We start from the raw sequence: 20,373 nt of genomic DNA, 5'->3' as shown, positions 1-20,373 counted from the left end.
GACAGGAAGAAGCCTCAGTCTTAAATCAGTTTTAGAGTGATGACTATTAGAGGGGGCTGGACATTTCTGTTACTTAACTGATGTTGTTTGGGAGCCTAGCATTTCAGGAGGAATTTTAATACATAAGAGTAATTAGCAAAGTTGATGGATTTGACCAAGGTGAAAGGGGCAAGGGAAAACCAGACATAGAGAATAAACTAAAGGGCCAGTGGAAGACAAAAATTAAGGTGCTTTCTGATTTACACCCTGTAATGGAGACCTCTAGCTCCCTACTTATATACATTCTGTCCTTTACAATTTGATATAACCTCTAGACTAAATTCTCTGTAATGGGATGTAAGATGGATTTAGGTGTAAGCGATGGGTGCCACTTCCAGGACTGGCCTAGTAAACACCTCCCCCCATACCCACACACAATGAAACTCTTTCTTTCCTCTCCTCCCAGCTGGATGCAAGTGGTGACAGAGCCATGAAAGATGACAGACAGAAGGAATCTTGGTCCATGAATGACAGGGAGGATGAGAGCTGCCCCACCAAGCTGAACACCTGTTCAAGACTGCTAGGTGAGCAGAATCTAAACTTCTATTTTGTTAATTCGTTGCATTTTAGGTTTGCTTGTATTAAAGGAATCACAATTCTTTCAAATCTAGAAAGAAAAACAAACACACAAAATTATTTATTTAAGAAATTATTTCTTTCCAGGCAAGGGAGAACTGTAAGGAGACAGATAATCTCTGTGAACAAAGTAAAAGATAGGGTTTATATAGGGCTTGGGGGAAATGTGGGGTTTAAGTTAAATATGAATGATTGGCTATGACTGGCTCAAAATGAAGTGGGGTTAGTCATTGATTAGGTGGATTTCAAGAGCAGACCTATTGTAGCAGGGTTTGGTTTTCTGTGGGTGATTCAGCCCAAGACTGATATTGACTGGTCTTTCCTTTTCCCGTTTAAATACCTGAGGACATGAGTAACGTTCTTCAGGCAAGAGTAGAATTTTCTTTTTTTTGGTTGTCAAATAACCCTTTATTTTTCTTTGCAGTTCTTAACTAGTTGGGCATTCCACTGCACCACTGTTGATGTCATCTATGATGTCGTGAGGGTGGCGGCCATCAACATTGCAGCCCACAGACTGGGTGGTCCCCAGGATCTCTTTAATGGTTCCAGAGAGTTCTCTAGCTAAAGATCGATACCGCATCTGTCAGGCAATGTTGACAATCTCATCAAAAGTGATGTTTCCACTGTGCTTAATGCTTTTCTGCTTCCTTCTGTCTCTTGGCGGTTCCTTGGGGCCTTGATGATCAATCCTCAACCCGGGCTTGTCTGTTCTGAATGGTCAGTTTCACAGTAATCCTCAGACCCTTCCAATCACCAGTTGCCTTGGTGATGTCATCACCAACCTTTTTTGGAGACAGACCCAGGGGGCCAATCTTGGGGGCCAGGGCAGATGTGGCACCGACTTCCCCACTGGTGCACCTCAGGTACACAACTTTGATCTTGTTGGGGTCAAACTTAGGCAACATGGTGGCAGCTGGTGTCGGATGAACCCGGATTCGGGACAACTGCAGAAAGTTGCAACTTGGCCTCCTCTGAGCCAAAAGCTGGAAGTCTTTTTTTTTTTTTTTTTTTCTTGAAGTATAGTTGATTTACAATGCTGTGTTAGTTTCAGGTGTACAGCAAAGTGATTCAGTTATACATATACATGTATCCACTCTTTTTTAGATTCTTTTCCCATATCGGCCATTACAGAGTATTGAGTAGGGTTCCCTTGTGCTATATAGCAGGTCCTTGTTAGTTATCTATTTTATATATAGCAGTGTGTATATGTCAATCCCAATCTCCCAATTTATCTCTCCCCCTACCCTTACCCTGGGTTAACCATAAGTTTGTTTTCTACATATGTAACTCTATTTCTGTTTTGTAGGTAAGTTCATTTGTACCCTTTTTTTAGATTCTACATATAAGTGATATCATATGATATCTGTCTTTCTCTGTCTGACTTACTTCACTCCGTGTGACAATCTCTAGGTCCATGCATGTTGCTGTAAATGGCATTATTTCGTTCTTTTTTATGGCTGAGTAATATTCCATTGTATATATGTACCACATCTTCTTTATCCATTCCTCTGTTGATGGACATTTAGGTTGCTTCCATATCCTGGCTATTGTAAATACTGCTGCAATGAACATTGGGGTGCATGTATCTTTTTGAATTATGGTTTTCTCTGGTTATATGCCCAGAAGTGGGATTGCTGGATCATATGGTAGCTCTATTTTTAGCTTTTTAAGCAACCTCCATACTGTTCTCCACAGTGCTGTACAATTTACATTCCCATCAAGTGTAGGAGGGTTCCCCATTCTCCACACCCACTCCAGCATTTATTGTTTGTAGACTGATGATGGCCATTCTGACCAGTGTGAGGTGATACCTCATTGCAGTTGGTTTTTTCTTGTTGTTGTTTTGTTTTTTTGGGTTTTTTTGCAGTTGTTTTTTAAAATAAATTTATTTATTTTAGTTTTGGCTGCATTGGGTCTTTGTTGCTGTGCGTGGGCTTTTCTCTAGTTGCGGCTCGCGGGGACTGCTCTTTGTTGTGATGTGCAGGCTTCTCATTGCAGTGGCTTCTCTAGCTGCGGAGCACGGGCTCTAGGCGCACGGGCTTCAGTAGTTGTGGCTTGCGGGCTTATTTGCTCGGCAGCATGTGGGATCTTCCCGCGCCAGGGCTCCAACCCATGTCCCCTGCATTGGCAGGTGGATTCTTAACCACTGCGCCACCAGGGAAGCCCCTCATTGCAGTTTTGATTTGCATTTCTCTAGTAATTAGTGATGTTGAGCATCTTTTCTTGTGCTTTTTAGCCATCTGTACGTCTTCTTTGGAGAAATGTCTATTTAGATCTTCTGCCTATTTTTTGATTGGGTTTCTTTTCTTTCTTTTTTTTTTTTTTGATATTGAGCTGCATGAGCTCTTCATATATTTTGGAAATTAATCCCTCGTTGGTTGCTTCGTTTGCAAATATTTTCTCCCATTCTGAGGGTTGTCTTTTCGTTTTGCTTATGGTTTCATTTGCTGTGCAAAAGCTTTTAAGTTTAATTAGTTCCCACTTGTTTAGTTTTGGTTTTATTTTCATTACTCTAGGAGGTGGGTTGAAAAAGATCTTGCTATGATTTATGTCAAAGAGTGTTCTGCCTGTGTTTTCCTCTAAGACTTTAATAGTATCCGGCCTTACATTTAGGCCTTTAATCCATTTTGAGTTTATTTTTATGTATGGTGTTAGGGAGTGTTCTAATTTCATTCATTTACATGTAGCTGCCCAGTTTTCCCAGCACCGCTTAAGAGACGGTCTTTTCTCCATTGTATATTCTTGCCTTCTTTGTCATAGATTAGGTAACCATAGGTTCGTGGGTTTATCTCTGGACTTTCTATCCTGTTCCATTGATCTATATTTCTGCTTTTGTGCCAGTACCATACTGCTTTTTTTTTTTTTTTAATTTTATTTATTTATTTTTGGCTGCGTTGGGTCTTCATTGCTGTGCGAGCTTTCTCTAGTTGTGGCGAGCAGGGGCTACTCTTCATTGTGGTGCACAGGTTTCTCATTGAGGTGGCTTTTGTTGTGGAGCACAGGCACTAGGCACATGGGCTTCAGCAGTTGTGGCACGTGGACTCAGTAGTTGTGGCTCATGGGCTGTGGAGTGCAGGCTCAGTAGTTGCGGCGCACGGGCTTAGTTGCTCCGCGGCATGTGGGATCTTCCCGCACCAGGGCTCGAACCCATATCCCCTGTATTGGCAGGCGTATTCTTAACCACTGAGCCACCAGGAAAGCCCCATACTGTTTTGATTACTGTAGCTTTGTAGTGTAAAGAGTGGAATTTTCCAGTCTCATCTCCCTTTTGGTCCTCATTGACAGATCATGGAAGAGGCTATTAAATATTGTGTAGAACAAGAATGGGCAATTTTTAAAAAAGGTACAAATGAACTTATTTACAAAACAGAAAGAGACTCACAGACATAGAAAACAAAAGTATGCTTACCCAAGGGAAAGGGGGGTGGGGAGTGATATATTAAGAGGTTGGGATTAACATACACACACTACTATATATAAAATAGATAACCAACAATGACTTACTGTATAGCACAGGGAACTATACTCAATATTTTGTAAAACTGATAAGAGAAAAGAATCTGAAAAAGAATATACATATATATGTATAACTGAATCACTGTGCTGTAAATCTGAAACTAACACATTGTAAATCAACTATACTTCAATTTTAAAAAAGATATTAAAAAAAGAATGTTAAAATAATATGTGCACAGATATGATAGGACACATTTTATTAAAAATCAGAAAAAAAGAATGGGCAATTATTTTTCCTGCAAAGGACCAGAAGGTATATATTTTAGGCTTTGCAAGCCATCCGGTCTCTATTGCAGGTACTCAGCTCTGCTGTTATAGCACAGAAGCATCATGGACAATATGTAAACAAATAAGTGTGGTCATGTTCAAATAAAACTTTATTTACAAAAACAGGTGGTTGGCCAGATTTGATCCACAGGCCATAGTTTGCTGACCCTAGTCTAGAATTCTAGATCTAATCTATCTAGATTAGATATGGTTTTGGTTTTCCCTGCTGGGTGAAATGGTGGTTGTAGTGATCATCATGATTTCATTTTGTTTTTGATTCAGGATCATCTGTTGCACTATCTGATGAGGCAGCCACCACAAAATAGAGTTTAATTTCAACACCAACTACGTAGAATATGACTGCAACATAAATATACAACTAGTAGAATAAGGAGGGACTGGAAAATTCACCAAAGTCATAATTCACATTTTCACAGATTAAACCGCCAGATAAGATCTTCTTCTTTTTTAAAAAAATATTTATTTATTTTTATTTTGGTTGCGCCGGGTCTTAGTTGTAGCACTCGGGATCTTTGCTGAGGCATGCGGGATCTTTAGTTTTAGCATGTGGGATCTTTCTTTTTTTTTTTTTTTTTTTTTAGTTGCGGCATGCAGGCTTCTTAGTTGCAGCATGCATGCGGGATCTAGTTCCCCGACCAGGATAGAACCCAGGCCCCCTGCATTGGGAGCGCAGAGTCTTACTCACTGGACCACCAGAGAAGTCCCAAGATCCTCTTCTTGACCTAAGTTATGGTAATAAGACAAGGAGTATAGACCAGGTTGTTACCTTCTGAAATTTTTTGAAGTTTCTCTCACTTTTTTGATAATGTTAAAACCTGTCTGAGAGAACTTTGGGAATATAAGCTGCTTCAAAGCAAATAGATCTGAAGTTTCTGAGGGAACTGTATTGCCAAAAAACCCCACAAGCCTGGCCTGAATAAATAAGTAAAGCCATAAAACAACACTTGGGTCTCCAACCCTGCACTATCAGGAAACAGGCTGTCAAAGCTGTATAGTCCCCAAGGAAGGCATGCTCCCACTTCACGTACAGCCAGGGAGAAAAATGGCTGAGGGAGGACTTGCCAGAGGGCAGAACCAGGGTAGAAGGAGAACAATGACAAGAGAATTCTTCTTCGAGAGCAAAATTGGGTCTAATCTGAGAATTTCCTTCACTGCCCAGAAAGGGTGTCTTTTTTTACCCGCCCCCATTTAACTTTTTGATTTCATTGAAGTATAATTGACCTACAACACTGTGTTAGTTCCAGGTGCACAACATGGTGATTTGATATTTCTATACATTACGAGATGATCACCACGATAAGTCTAGTTACTATCTGTCACCATGCAAAGATATTACATAATTATTGACTATACTCTCCATGCTGTTCATTTTCTCTCTGTGACTCATTTATTTTGTAACTGAAAGATTGTACCTCTTAATCTCACCACCCATTTCATTTATTGCCCCACCCCACCCCCCGGCAGCCACCTGTTTGCTCTCAGTATCTATGAGTCTGTCTCCATTTTGTTGTTTGTTCATTTGTTGTGGTTTTTTTTAGATTCCATATATAAGTGAGGTCATACAGTATTTGTCTTTCTCTGACTTATTTCACTTAGCACTATACCCTCTAAGTCCATTCATGCTGTTACAAATGGCAAGATTTCATTATTTTTTAGGCCGACTAACATTACATTGTGTGTGTGTATGTGGGAGGAGATATATATATATATATAGTGATAGATATATAGATAGATAGAGAGACATAGACAAATAGATCCAAAACACGACTCAGCAAAATAGTTTATTTCTCGTTCAACTAATAGTCCTGAACAGATATGGTTGATTTACAATGTTGTGTTAGTTGTCTTTTGATAATACCTATTCTGACAGGTATGAGGTGATACCTCAGTGTGAGGTTTCTTTTTTAACTATTAAACTCATTGTGGTTTTGATTTGCATTTCCTTAATGATTGAGCATCTTTTCATGTGTTTCATCCAGGCTAATTAGAAAAGACTGTGATCCAGATATTGATATGAAATTCAATAATTGAATGGGACTTCTGTCTTCTCCCTTGGGGGAAGGGTGAATATATTTGGTGACCAGAGAGGCTGACTGTAACAGAGACCTTGTCTGTCTACCGAAAGCTATTAGTCTCTGGGACTACTAGAGTAGCTTCCCATATTCCCATTCAATTTGGGTGTAGCCATATGACCAAATTTTCTCCAATGTAATGTGAGTGGAAGCAATATCTACCACTTTCTGGGGATGGTAGACCACAAGATGAACAGATCCAAGGACCCTGAATGATGGCAATGTAGGAAAGCTTCCTCCCTGACCTGAATAACTGTCCAGGACTATTAGGTGAGCAAGAAATAAACTATTTTGCTGAGTTGTGTTTTGGATCTATTTGTTGCAGTAGTTTAGCCTGCATTAACTGATATACACCCCATGAGTCATGCTTGTTCAACATAATGATTATATATATGCATCCTCTTTAAACATAATTATTAATAGTATCAAACTAAACATCCTGTAACGAGCCTTGCTTTTTTCATTTAATGTCTTGGAAAGTGTTCCATATTAGTACATTAAAAACTTCATTTTTATATTCTTTCCTTTTTGCTTTTTGACAGCTTAAGTACAATGTTACCTAACCAGTTCCCTACTGATGGACATCTAGGCTTTTTCTAATCTATAGCTAGTGTTCTATGTTGCAGTTCTTTCAGCTGGTACTCTGCAAATGCAAGGCACAGTTCAGCTTCAGGTCCAGCAGTGTCTGGTTTTACTCTCTGAATTAGGACTTTACTTAGTTTCTTTTAGACAAATTACAAAGCTAATATTTGACCATATTGATTCTCTGAGGCCTACTATTGTAAAATTCAAATGGTTACAAATTCAAATACTTACATTGATGGGAGGAATATAGCATGGTGGTTAGTAGCACGAATTACAGTCAGACAGCCCTGGGTTCAAATCCCAGCTCTGCTACGTGTAACATGTAACTTAACCTTGGGCAAGTTGCTTAACTACTATAAGCATTAGTTTTCTCACCAGTAAAATGGGGGTTATTTTGAGGATTAAATGATAATGTAAGTGAAGTGCTTAGTGCATGACAACCATCAGTTAATAAGCACTGTAGAATTTTCCTTAATGTACAATTTTTTTCTAATTACCAAAGAAAGCAAAAATTAAACCTGAGTCTAAGGTTAGGACATGTATCATAACTATCTTTATTGTTAAGATGGGAAATTGTTTTTTAAAAGATTACATCATTTTTCCTTTTTCAAAATGATTTTATTTTACATACTTTTCTGTAACTTGCTAGTCTCTTTTTAAATTCTACAACTGACAACTTCCTATGTCAGTAGAAATGTACTGACTTCATTCTTTTTAAAGACTGTAATTTGGGGGGTGGGGGATGATTCATTTTTATTGAGGAGAGAGCCCTCAAATCTTGTGACTATTCATTTGAATTTTGTATCAAACTGTCAGGGTTAGATTATATTGGGTCCAGGCTGATTCTATATTGCAGGTTCAGGAAATTCAGTCATTGCAGATGCCATAATTAATGTTAAAGCAAACAGCACAGAGGCTTCATTGAGTTGGAGAGTGAGAGGGAAGTAGCTACAGAAAACATACACAAACATAAATGCCATTCTCCTAGCACTTGAATTCCAGAAGTGAAACTGGAGTGTTCGACTGTCCATATTAGGAAATGACTGGTTGCTTGATGACCACAGTGTTAAGCTAAGTATTTTGCCCTATTTATTGTGAGGGTAGGAGGAGGCATGAAAGGGAATTGGTCAGGAGGACATTATTAGTAAATCAGTTTTAGTAAAACTAACAATTTTATAACCACTCTATTCTCTTCCAACCTAATCTCAGTGCAGTTATAAGCATTATAAAATCAAACTTTCACTTTAAGTGGAGAGACTGAAAACCGAGCTCAGTTCTTTAAGACGAAGTTTCTGAAACAGATTCCCAAATGGGGTTATCTCCTATTCCCTGAAATTGCAGCAGAGTTAACTTGTGTTAAGATTGGTTTGAATCCATCAAAGCCTTCAACATGTGCTCTTGCCATAAAGTAGCAAATGAAGGCATGGAGGACAGACAACCTTTTCAACTTCTCTGGCACTGAATATATTTCACCTTAATAAAATGTCAGGAACTCCCATTAAACTATACTTGGTTTCCTTTAGCTCAGATTCAGGATTAACTAGCATTAAGCTTGCAACAGAAACACAGCTGTGGTGCACGTGCTGTGTGGGAGCAATACATGATGAACCCGGTGCCCAAACATCACAAAAGCAAGTGCTCCCCTCCCTATATTTGGGAAATTTCTTTTCCACTGAAGTTTCTTCAGTATACCTTGCATCTTCTGAGCTCATGTTTCCAAGATCCTTGCCTAGTCTCCTCCATAACATCTGTACACTTGTCTTGATTTTTTTTCTTTTAACATGGAAAGGACAAGAGTCCTGGCCAACCTTGACAATAGAAAATTGTATATTACTATTCTTGAGAACTCAACCTTCAGTGCAGGTGCTTGGGAGTAAAGATTTTTGATGGATTAAAGCCTCCGGGCATGTGTAGGTGTCTGTGGACACATTTACAGGAACCAGTTGGACCCACAATTCTCCCAGCCAACCAGCCTCACTGGCCGGCCAACTTCAGCTTGGGCACCCTCTCCTCTTAGTCTCACCAGCACTTGATGGTGTCTGGTTTATAACAGCTCTGTCGGATGGGGGGGCCACATGGCTCCCAAAGAGCCCTGACGAGAGGCACAGACCTGAGACCAGATGTCTCGTTCTAGGACAGATGGCTTGAACGGCCTCCTGTTCCTTTTTGCTCTGGAAGTCTACAGGACTGCTGAGTGCCAGGGCCACCACAGAAATCTGGGTGCAGCTTTGCAAAGACAGCTTTCAATTCAGTGTCAACAAGAGTGAAATGATCCAATGTTTTCAAAGATGAAGCAATTGCCTTGGAGGTCTGACCTCTTCTATTCCCAGGTGAGGGAAAGAACAACATAGTCCAGTTCACCAAAATGTTGGCAAATCCCAGAATCACAGGGTTGGAAAGGACCTTTGTGGTGAGAGCAGGCTGAAAGGGAATGTGGCAAGAGAGCTGCTTCCTGAAGGGGAAGGCTGGCTGCCCCCCCCCACCCCCCAGGAGTCCTCAATAACTAGATGCTGGCAGTTCCTCAGCGTTGCCTGGCTTGTGGAGGCTGACACATCACAACTCGAGACATCAGACACCAAATACCAACTATCTGATTTAAAAGATCAACAACAACAACAACAAAAATACAAACAGTTCTGTGAAATAAAGGACCCAGGAGTCAGCCTGATGGGCATACGCCCCTCTGTAGGAAAACACATTGGAAGCCCAATCAGGCTGCAGGTAACGTTACTGGTACATCCACCACCACAACAGCAAGGTCCCCTCATGAGTGTGTGGACTGGATATACCTGCCTTCAGTCCCCTGGCCTTGGACTGTCACATTCTTTCCTTACACACAGTTAATACCAGTTACTCATGAGAGGCTTTACACGTGCTAATTGAGGTTCCTGAGGCTATACCTTGATCTCAGTACAAGAAGAATCTTAATCATCTGTTACATTTTAATTTCCTATTACAGTAAAATGTATAGTAACTGCCTCACTGCCCTTCTGCCTTACCTGAAAAACCTCTTGTAGGGCCAATGCAAGTCGAAAACGTAATCACTGTTAATTTCAATGGGAAAACATTTTATACGTTTCAAGTCCCCAAACTGACATCCATTCATGTGAAAACACCAGATCTCTTTAAGATGGACACAATTACATCAATAATTAACATTGGTTATCATAAACACATAGAGGCATTTTCTCTTCATTAATTATACTATTATTCTATAATATGGCCATTTACCTGTTGTTTCTTAGCTTTTATGCCCTGTACTATTTAAGACTAAATTTATAACAAAACGTACATACAAATGATACTCAATATTTATACAATTCAACTTTTATTTTTAACAAGAGAAATAAAATCAATGAAAACCATGCAAATGATATCACCTTTATTGAACAGTTGAAATAAAAGAGACATGATGTAAGATTATCCCTGCTATATTTAAGCAAAACACTAAGAAATGTGATGGGAGAACCTAAGGTAACATGGGCCAGCTATGTGAAGATGATACACGGTGACTCTCTTCTTCAGCTCTAAGAATTACACCAAGTAAATCCAACCTGATAGATGCAAAGAAATGCCTTGGGTATCAGTTATCTTTCATTGCAAAACAAAGCACCTCAAAACTTATTGGTTTAACTTTAAAACAATAAACCTAATTTTTCACTGGTCTATGGGTTTGTCGATGGGCTTCTTCTGGTCTCGGCCAACAAAGCTGGGCCTAGATGGTCTACAATGGCCTGGCTCACATGTCTGATGGTTGGCAGGCTAGTTGGTCTATGGAGCCACACTCATATGTCTGGCAGTTGCTTAGATGTTAGTTGGGGTGATGACCACATGTCTTTCATCATTCATCAGGTTAGCCAGGAGTTTTTCACAAGGTGGTGGAAGAGTTCTCAGCAGCAAGAGAGAGCAAGCTATAATTGTAAGCACTTTTTAAGACTTCTAGTATCAGAAGACTGCTAATATCCCATAAAACAAAGCAAGTCACATAGCCAAGCCTAGATTCATAAAATGGAGAAACAGACTCCACCTCTCGATGGGAGAAGCTGAAAATACTATGGCTATTCTGTTCAATGTACCACACCTTGGAAGCCAAAGTAGCGAGATTAAATGATATTCCTTGTAACCAGAATGGGTGAATATCTCAGGATTTAAACACATTACTATGAAAGGGGAGGGGGGTGTTTCTGTTTCAACTACTGAGGTTATCTAGTAAGGCTGCCCTCTTGGGTCCTCTACTACATGTGAGGCAAGGAAATAAAACCAAAGAGGTAGGCAGAGGCTAGGGCTCTGCAGGCCACATGATGGAATTTAGGTCTTGATCCCAAGAGTAATGGGAAGCCATAGAGTGTTTTAAGGAGAGAGATAAGATCACTTGGGCTGCAATGAGGGCAGTAATTCTAGAAGCTTTGCCAGGAAGGGGAATCTTGAGATAAGGCTTTAGTCACAGAATATGGGGTCAAAGGAAAGGGTTTTTTTTGTTTTTGTTTTTTCAAAGCAAAAGATGGTTGAAACTGATGGAAGGATCCAATACTACAAGAGGTTAAAGGGAGAACCCTGAGAATTGGGAAAGGAAACTTAAGCATGCATGGAAAGTTTGGTTTAAAAAAATTATCATACAATAAAATTGATTGTATTTTTCTTATACAGTTCTATGGATTTTAACACATGTATAGACTCATGTAACTACCACCACAGTCAGAATACAGAAGAGTTCCATCACCCCAAAACCCTTCTTTTTGCTATCCCTTTATAGTTACTCCTCCATCCCTAATTCCTGGCAACCACTGACTTATTCTCCATCACTATAGTTTTAATATTTTCAAGATTTTCATTTTGAGACTAGCTTCCTTCATTCAGCATGCCTTTATCATTATGTTGTTATAACGCCAAGTTGTTGGGTGTATCAATACTTCTTTCCTTTTTATTGCTAAGTAGTATTCCATTGGGGTCAGCTTCTGATAGAATTCCCCAGGTAGTAGTGATATCACTATTCTATCAGTTACTTGGGGCAAAAACCTTGATCACCCTTGACTCTCTTCTCTAACCTATACATAATCCATTAGTAAATCCTGTGGCTTTACTTTCAAAATACACCCGAAATCTGACCAGTTCTTACCACCTCCAATGCTGTCATCTAGTTCAGGCCACCATCATCTTCTGCCAGGACTAGTGCTTCCACTCTTACTTCGCTACCCTCATTGTCTATTCTCCATACGACAGCTAGAATGAAACTTTTATTTTTTCATTTATTTATTTTTGGCCATGTGGCATGCGGGATCTTAGTTCCCCAACCGGGGATCAAACCCATGCCCCCTGCAGTGGAAGCTCAGAGCCCTAACCACTGGACTACCAGGGAATTCCCTCAAATGAAACTTTTAGAGACTTAAATCTGGTCAAGTTAGTCTTGTGCTCAAAACTCTTCAGTGGTTTAAGCGGTAACGATCCGAAGTTGTCACCATGGCCTACAAAGTCCCACATGACTGGGCCCCTGGCTACCTCTCTGATGTCATCTCCTACCACTCTCCCCCCACTCACTCTGTATCAGCTATAGTGGTCTCCTTGCTAATTCTATAGCATGTCAAGCACGCTACTGCCTCAGAGCATTTGAATTTGCTGTCTCCTCTGTCTGGAACATGCTTTCCCTAGTTATCCACATGGCTTACCCCCATCAAGTCAGTTCCAGTTTCTGCTTAAGTGTCCCTTATCAATGAGTCTTTCTCTGACTAATGTCTAAAATGGCAGCCACCTGAGACCAATGTCTAACCCTTACCCTGCTTTGTTCTTCTTAGAATACATATATATATATACACATATGTATAAAACCAAATATATATGTATTGTTTTTCTGTCTCCCCACATTAGGAAGATCCTTGAAGACAAGGAATTTTTTTGTTTATTGCTGAACAAGCACCTAGATGAGTACATGAGTGCCTCATCTGGCATACAGTGGGAGTTCAATGAATTTTTTTTTTTTGGCCGCACCGCACAGCATGAAGGATCTTAGTTCCCCGACCAGGGATGGAACCCGTGCCCTCTGCAGTGGAAGCATGGATTCTTAACCACTGGACTGCCAGCGAAGTCCCTCAATGAATAGTTTTGATTGAGTAACTTATAGGAGGAAAGGACAGATGGGAACATATGTAGATTTCTAGATTTTAGGGCATTCTACATTTTCTATTACTTATACAGTAAGATAATCAGGGGAAGGGGTACGGGAAGCATAGGGGATTAGAGACTTGCCGATAGTGGAGAGCAGGTTAACTAGAAAAATATAATGAAATTTCCAGACACTGTTCAAAGCCCATTTAAGGCTGACATTATTATATTTAGTGATGCCAATCTGTTCAGCAGGACAATTTACTATGACAAGGTACAGGCATTGAGAAGCATGTTAGTCCACCCAGGGTGGAGGACTTAGTTGGGGAAAAGAGGAGGGCAGGCTTAAGAGTAAGTAAGAGGGGGATTGTAATGATGTACCATTGAATCTAAGATGGATAAGGAGGGAACTGAAGAATGAGAATTAAGTAGAAGCTTTCAACAGATTGAAGGTTCTGATAAAGTAAAAAAGACAGTTATGGTGAAGTTCTTAAGCAGTCAAGCTAAAGGTTATCAGGCTGTAGTCGGACAGAGGGATGTTCAAACTACTGATTCATAACAAGATAGGGTTTCTAGTGACAAGGTCCAGGTTTTTGACTGGGATTGGGAGATTGATGTAAGGGATGAGGCCTGCATGTTAAATGAGTTGTCCACAGTGACTCTGAATTTATCAAGATGGAAGATGGTTAGAGAAGAGAAAGTAAGACAAGGACCTGGATGCACATATTAGCAGATCATCTCTACAGAGGCGGTTAAATGGGCGGCAAAGTCTTACAAGTAAGCGTCAGAAAAGCAAGGGTTTTTACAAGAGGTGACAGTATATGGCACCTTGCCCCCACTTTTGGAACCTGGGAAGCGAGAATACTAACCCATGTGAGGGAGCTCCAGGGGACGCAGCATCCTCAGAAAACAGAGAAAAGCTGATCTGGAAGCGGGAATCTCAGAGGAAGATCGGTTTGAAGGTAGGAGGTTGGGGAGGCGACCGAAGCAGCAGAAAACCCTGACACTCCTTGTCCTTTATTTACCTTCCTCCCAACCTACCGCCCGCCCACGCTACACCAACCTCCACAACTAGAAAACACTCAGAAAAGAGCGTAAGCAGACCGGCTCTTTTCAACTCCCCGCGGAAGTACTCACACCGGAACTCCTCCATGTCTGCGCTTCCCCATTGGCGGAAGCTTCCGCCAGCTTCTACTCACTTCCGCCCACGACTCAGTTGGGCGGGGCTTTCCCTAGAAGTCACTTCCGCCCGACCCCGCCCCTCGTTCCCTTTTTGGCCGTTTCCGGCCTCAGGCCCCGCCCCATACCGTGTGACCCCGCCCCCTCCCCGCCCCGGGCCGGCAACCCGGCCCCGCGGCGCCGCTTCCGGTGCGGGCCCCGCCCCGGCTGTGGCCCCCGGCTGCGGAGAAGTCCGAAACGCAGCTGCCGCGCCGGGCCCTGAGTGGCTGCCTCTTCCACCGCTGGCGGACCCGGAGCGCCCCGTACAGGTAAGCCGCGCGGTGCCCAGCTCCCTCAGCCTTGGCGGGAGCGAGGGCTGTGGCAGGTGGAGGGGACGGCGTAGTAGGAGGAGAGGCAGGTGTGTAGGGGAAGACGTGAAGACGCGGGCCAGTGGAGCACGGGGCCAAGGAGGAAAAGTGAGAGCGCTGGGAGGAGCCCGGAGGCGCCCTCGCCCATTAGGGTGATATGAGATAAAGGGATGGGAAGAGTGAGGGGCCCCTGGGAACTGAGAGGGCTAGAATAGGTGGGGTTGGGACAATCTAAGAAGAGCCGGCGGATTGGCTGGGAGGGCTCAGTAGAGGTAAAAGTGATAGAGTTGGGTTGTGGGGGTATAAAGAATGGCGGGGGGTGGAGGTGTGGGGCTTAAAGGGGGCTGAGGCCAGAGGGATCCGGCAGCGAAGGTAGAGGGAATGGTGGGCGAGGCCGGCTTCAAAGCTGCAAGGAGTCCGTTGCGCCGGGCTTAGAGGTTCGGGAACTTTAGGGGAAATGGGGGAGGGAGCCGTGTGAAAGGATGGAGTGGTTTAGATTTCTGAGACCCAAGTTTTCTAAAAGTAGGCAGGTGGTATTGTTGTTTGGATCAACTAGCTGCTTAGGGACAAGGGAAAGATAGGCTCTTTGGGGGAGGGTGTGTGTATCGAGTTGTAGAACTGAGTCATCTCAGTCTTAACTAAAGAGGCTGTGAGACACCACCCCCTCTGCTGGGGACAGCATACAGAGAAGATGGTGCCACAAGATGAGAAGCAGTTGTTCAATGACTGGCAGGACTTGGATGAAAAATTATCCCGCTTGTGATTGATTGATGTTATAATGTTGTAAGGAGAATTAAAATGACCACCGAATTATTTTCTTTATTCTTTGGTTTACTTTCCTTTGATGCAGATTGTTTTTATTTTAAATGAACACTTTTGGCAACTGGATTTAATGTGGGTGTAAATCTTTTCATGCTTTGTTACACTATAAAAAGGGCTATAGCAGAATGAAAGTATTGCTTCCGGCATAACTCACTTTCTAAAGTGCCAAGAGAGGAAGTAAAGGGAGGAAGAGGCAAATTGCAATTTGAATCTTTCACAGAATGCAAAAGACAAAAGCAGTGCTTCTAAGATTAAACAGAAAATGAGGATTTTAAAATTTCTACTTTTTTGCCTAACTTTAAAAGTCCTACCTTTTTTCTCTAACCCGGTTTTTAAAAAATGCCTAAATCCAAACAGTTTTTATTGCTAAGAGTGTGATTACTTCCCCATGGATTTTTGAAGATACCTAGATATTTAAGTTTTTGGGTTTTTTTTTTTTTTTAATCTTTCTAACCAGTCCTAAAACAGTGGAACAACGCAAATATCAAGTCCCAACCTGTGCAGTGCAGCTTCTTCTTTCATGTGATGACAACATTGTACGCCATGTTGCAAGTCCTGTTAACCTAAAATTTGCCCATGCGTAGTAATCCATTCAGTTATGGAGACTTGCTGAGGAAGCATAACTCAAGTGAGGTTTGCTGGGGATGGGGGCCTGGAAAGGAGGAAGGGAAGGGGGGTTGGTTAGAGGAGGAGAGGCTGTGAAAGGGGTGTGTGTTTGGAGACTGATTGGTAAGAATGCTGATAAACCTGCCCCCAGAATACTTTTGGCCTGAAAGCCTTTTCTTTTTGTATTCGTCATAGAATGTCATAGAAGTGAATCAGAAAGAAAGGGGATGTGAAGAGATTTACTAGGCTGTTTATAAAAAAGAAGCTTTGCCTCGTTTACACAATATTGATACCTGTTTCCAATTAATTACCTTAAAAATCTCCAGAGGAATTCCCCCCTGTTTGTTTTTTGAGTGCCCATTGCAATTTGAAACTCTTGCCTCCTTGCGTGTTTCTTTCTCTCATGTTGTTGAAATTGGATTCTTTTTGAGGCTATAATGTCTGGTTAGCATTGGCTCAGCCCACTCAAAAAGCAGGCTTGGCAGTTTGATCTGGGAAATTTTAAAAGTTTAAACCTAAGAGCAGTTTGCTAGGTTCTGCTTTTCTATGAGAGAAATCTTGCCCTCTGCCTGATAGCTCTGTGTCTTGCTTAGATGGTAATACCTTTCTCTGATGGGCCTGGGAACCTAAGCAATATTCTCTTTCTTGTAGGCAGGCCCTTCTTTCCCTTTTTTTAAATTATGGTTTTCATACTCGCAACCTCTGTACAGTGTAAACCCAGTTGCTTTTTCAGTAGTAAACAGATTAATGTTTGATAATGTTGAGGAAGAGAGATCAGAACACAGATGTTTGCAGACTCAATGTCATCTGGATTTACTTCGTTTTAAACCCACAGTAGTCCACCGCAGCTGAGATTCATACTGTATTTCTCCTCTTAAATCCTGTTCCTCTTCTGCATACTTTTCCTTACCCAACTCCCACCACCCCCTACCCTGCCCTACCCCCACCTCAAATTCCCACCACTTACTCATCTTAAAACTCAGGTTTACGGGCATATGTTTAATGCTCAGAACTCATACCCTTTACTGGAGAAAAGAAAACCTTTTTATACCTGCTTTACATTGTTGGTTTTTTTTTTTTCCTTTTTCTTTTCTCCTTCTTTGTGGTTTCTATTAATCACTTAGAGGTTTACACCCAGTGTGCCTGCCGGGCTGTGCCCAGGTTCAGAGCCATGCCAATCGGTGGGTGAAGCTTGAGGCAGTGATGGAGCCACTGCAGCCTCAGCAGAAGCAGCAGCCGCCGCAGCAGCAGCCACCGCCGCCGCCACAGCCACCACACCTGGCTCCTCTGCAGATGGATGCCAGAGAGAAGCAGGTTCAGCAGATGAGAGAAACCCCGTTCTTGTATGCCCAGAAGCTGGTCACACAGCAGACTCACCTTTCTGCCACACCTGGGAGGCCTTCTGGCAGCCCTGCCCTGGGTCCCTTAGCCAGAGTTCCACCAGCCCCAGCAGTGGCCCGAGTGTTTGAACGGAGCAAGGTGAACTCAGAGCCTGAGAAAGAGGAAGGAGGTTTGGAAGATGAGGATGGGGATGATGAAGTTGCAGAGGTGGCTGAGAAAGAGACCCAGGCTGCTTCAAAATATTTTCACGTGCAGAAGGTGGCTCGCCAAGACCCCAGAGCCGCACCCGTATCTGGTCTGCTTCCAGCGCCAGGGCTCCCACCACATGGACAGCAAGCTAAAGAAGACCATACCAAAGATGCTCCTAAGGCCTCAGCTTCAGTCTCCACAGCAGGGCAGCCGGGCTGGAATCTGGATGAGCAGCTCAAGCAGGTCAGTCTTTCTGGTATGGGGGCATTATTTGTTCTCCCTAAAGGCTAGCCAGGGAGAGGTACTGGACTGCCAGGGTCTGTGCCAGTCTGTGCCTTCTCAGCCTGCTTCAGTGACCAGCAGCCTAGACGTGAATAGACTGAGTTTTTTCCTCATAGTTGTTTTCTTGATTAGAGCAGTGAAATGTGTAAGTTACTCCTAATATAGATTGTTCCAAGTTTAATATGAAAGACCAAGTACAGTCTTCTTTTGTTTAAAGGAAGAATGAGGTTGCAACAGTGTTATGAGGGATATCTAAAAATGAGATGTGTGGCTCTAATTTCAGTTTTTCTAGTAGTAGTTTGATAAGAGAACAGTCTTGCCTAACACAGTGTCTTAGCTCCAGGCTAACCCAGGATCATGCTTTTTAAGGTCAGTTTTGCTGTTTTGCTCCTAAACATAACTGATGAGAACCTTTTGCATTGTGTATATTTTCCAGCAAAGAGCCTTTAGACATGATTTCATTTCACCCTTATATCACCTCCTTTGAAACAGGGCAGGGTAGACCTCATAATTCCCTTTTAATTTTTTTACTTTTTTTTTTTTGCTGTGCTGTGTGGCTTGCAGGATCTTAGTTCCCTGACCAGGGATTGAACCCAGGCAGTGAAAGTGCAGACTCCTAACCACTAGACCTCCAGGGAATCCCTCACAATTCCCTTTTGAGCCAAGGCAAGCTTCAGTGATTCCCAAACACGGCAGAGCATCAGAGTCATCTAAGGAGTTTTTAAAACTATAGATTCCAGGGTCCTAATGAATTATCCTAGGGGGTAGAGCCTAAGGAATCTGTGCTCTTTGCCTTCTAATTCTTCTTGTGTTTCTGACTTGCCATGCCGCTTTTCTTCACCCAAAGAATGGGACTGATGATCAGTTCTTCCAGGCTAAGTGACTTGTTGGTGATTAGACAGGGAGTTCATAATAAAGCCGGTAATATTTGGGTACTCCCCATAAGCACATACACTCCATGTGGTCCAGTGGTGCTGTTAAGAAATTAGTTGTGAAGGGCTGTGGATTTACACAGGGCATCCGAGAAGTCATATGAGAAAGGTCCTTTGCAAACTGAAAGCTCAGCATCTTTCTATCAAGGCGCCCTGCCTATGCAGTTGATCTGAGTTTCACAGTAGCAGTGTTTGTAGTAGATCCCAGAGCCAGCAAGGTGGGGTTCAAATCCCATCTCTTCCATCTATTACCCTTGTGATCCTTTGGTAGGGCTCAATTCCTTTGAGCCCTCTGTGAAATCAAGATAACGAAGCCTACCTCCAAGGATGTTGTGAGGATTAACAGAACCAGCATGTGGTGGGTAGTAGTGCTCCAGGTGCTCTTTCATGCCAACAGTGCCATCCTCTGCTGCACCCACACAGACATGCTCGGAAGCAGGGGAGACGCTGAGACGCACAGAGGTTTTCCCTCAGATCACCAGGGAGGTAGTGGCAGAGCTCGGACTAGGATCAGAGAATGCCAGCTTCCCCGACAGCAGCAGCCTGGCCGCCAGCCCAGATCCGCCTCCCGGCTGATTGCTTTGGTTTAGCAAAACATCTGTGACTTGCCGGCAGCCCCCGCACTGCTGTGTGGTTGGCAGAGTTCCATGCTGGCCGCTGAGTCAGCTCCTAGTGGGATCCCGCCCTGACAGCACTGGGAAAGTTCAGGCCCGAGGTGGCTGGGCTGCCCCCGCCTTGGCAGCTGGCCAGCCTCTGCGTGTGTGCGGTCGTTCCTAGAAAGTACAGCCTCGTGCGAGGAACAAGTGGAGCTCCAGAGCCTGTCTGTCTTCAGGAAGTGCAGCAGGTGTTGAGGTCAAGCCATTAGAGCTTTGAAAAAAGACACTCTGCAGAAGTGGCGTGTGTGTGCACACACGTGTGCGCCATGCAGGCACCCAACACTGGTTCTAGACAGCATCAGCCCCGTGGCTGCACAGCTCAGTGCTTGGGAGGCTGGCTGTTGGCTTCTGAAACCCTTTGAGTTCATTTTAAGTTTCCGAGGCATACTCACTAATTATAGACTGCCTGGCAGAGCACCTGCCAGAATGTTTTTAAATGCCAGCGTAGCTGAGGCCTAATCTCGCACCCTAAATTTACCCTCCCCCTGGATTTGGAGATCAAGAGCTGGGTTAGGGGGCCACTGGGTAAAGATGACTTTAAACCTTAGATGTGTACCTTCTTTTCTCCTTTTGAATTTAGTTTTTCAAGATTGATTTGGTCTGTGCCCTCCTCCTTTATCTAATCCTTCTCCTAACAGTGGTAAATAATGTGCTTGGGGATTTTTAAAATGTTTTAGTTGTGCTTTGGAAGGGGGACTAAAAAAAAATATATCCTAACAGAGAGCCTTTAGAAACTACTACAAACTGTGAGACTAGCTTTTCTTAAAAATTGTTCAAAGTCTTTTGTTTCTTATGCAGTTAACTTCCAGAGAGCGGAAAAAGATCTTATTAATGGGTGACGGTGTCC

At 42.7% G+C, this 20,373-nt stretch overlaps 1 protein-coding gene, 1 long non-coding RNA gene and 1 pseudogene across 5 annotated transcripts in view; 1 reads left to right on the top strand and 2 right to left on the bottom strand.

The window, feature by feature from the left end:
- Window positions 1–1,022: 1,022 nt before the first annotated feature.
- On the bottom strand, window positions 1,023–1,535 carry LOC101280588 (60S ribosomal protein L12-like; annotated as a pseudogene).
- An 8,908-nt stretch (window positions 1,536–10,443) lies between these two features.
- LOC125963490 (uncharacterized) lies at window positions 10,444–14,340 on the bottom strand. The gene is made up of 2 exons (XR_007475523.1): window positions 14,042–14,340; window positions 10,444–10,987 (listed from the first exon to the last, which is right to left on the bottom strand). It is a non-coding gene; the product is annotated as an uncharacterized LOC125963490 (long non-coding RNA).
- A 190-nt stretch (window positions 14,341–14,530) lies between these two features.
- Window positions 14,531–20,373, top strand: part of ARID3B (AT-rich interaction domain 3B) — a 53,991-nt gene continuing 48,148 nt past the window's right edge. For 2 of the 4 annotated variants that reach the window (XM_049705267.1, XM_049705265.1), the window contains exons 1-2: window positions 14,534–14,659; window positions 17,253–17,899. In XM_049705267.1, the coding sequence (XP_049561224.1) occupies window positions 17,330–17,899 (570 nt within the window). In that variant the 5' untranslated portion in view covers window positions 14,534–14,659; window positions 17,253–17,329. Of the gene's footprint in view, window positions 14,660–17,250; window positions 17,900–20,373 lie in introns of all 4 variants that reach the window. The other 2 variants (XM_012535375.3, XM_049705266.1) reach the window with 2 other exon arrangements.

Source organism: Orcinus orca, chromosome 2 (genome assembly GCF_937001465.1).
Source record: "Orcinus orca chromosome 2, mOrcOrc1.1, whole genome shotgun sequence".
Lineage (NCBI taxonomy): Eukaryota > Metazoa > Chordata > Mammalia > Artiodactyla > Delphinidae > Orcinus > Orcinus orca.
Note: the sequence above shows the minus strand (reverse complement) of the source record. Positions and strands in the feature narration are given on the sequence as shown.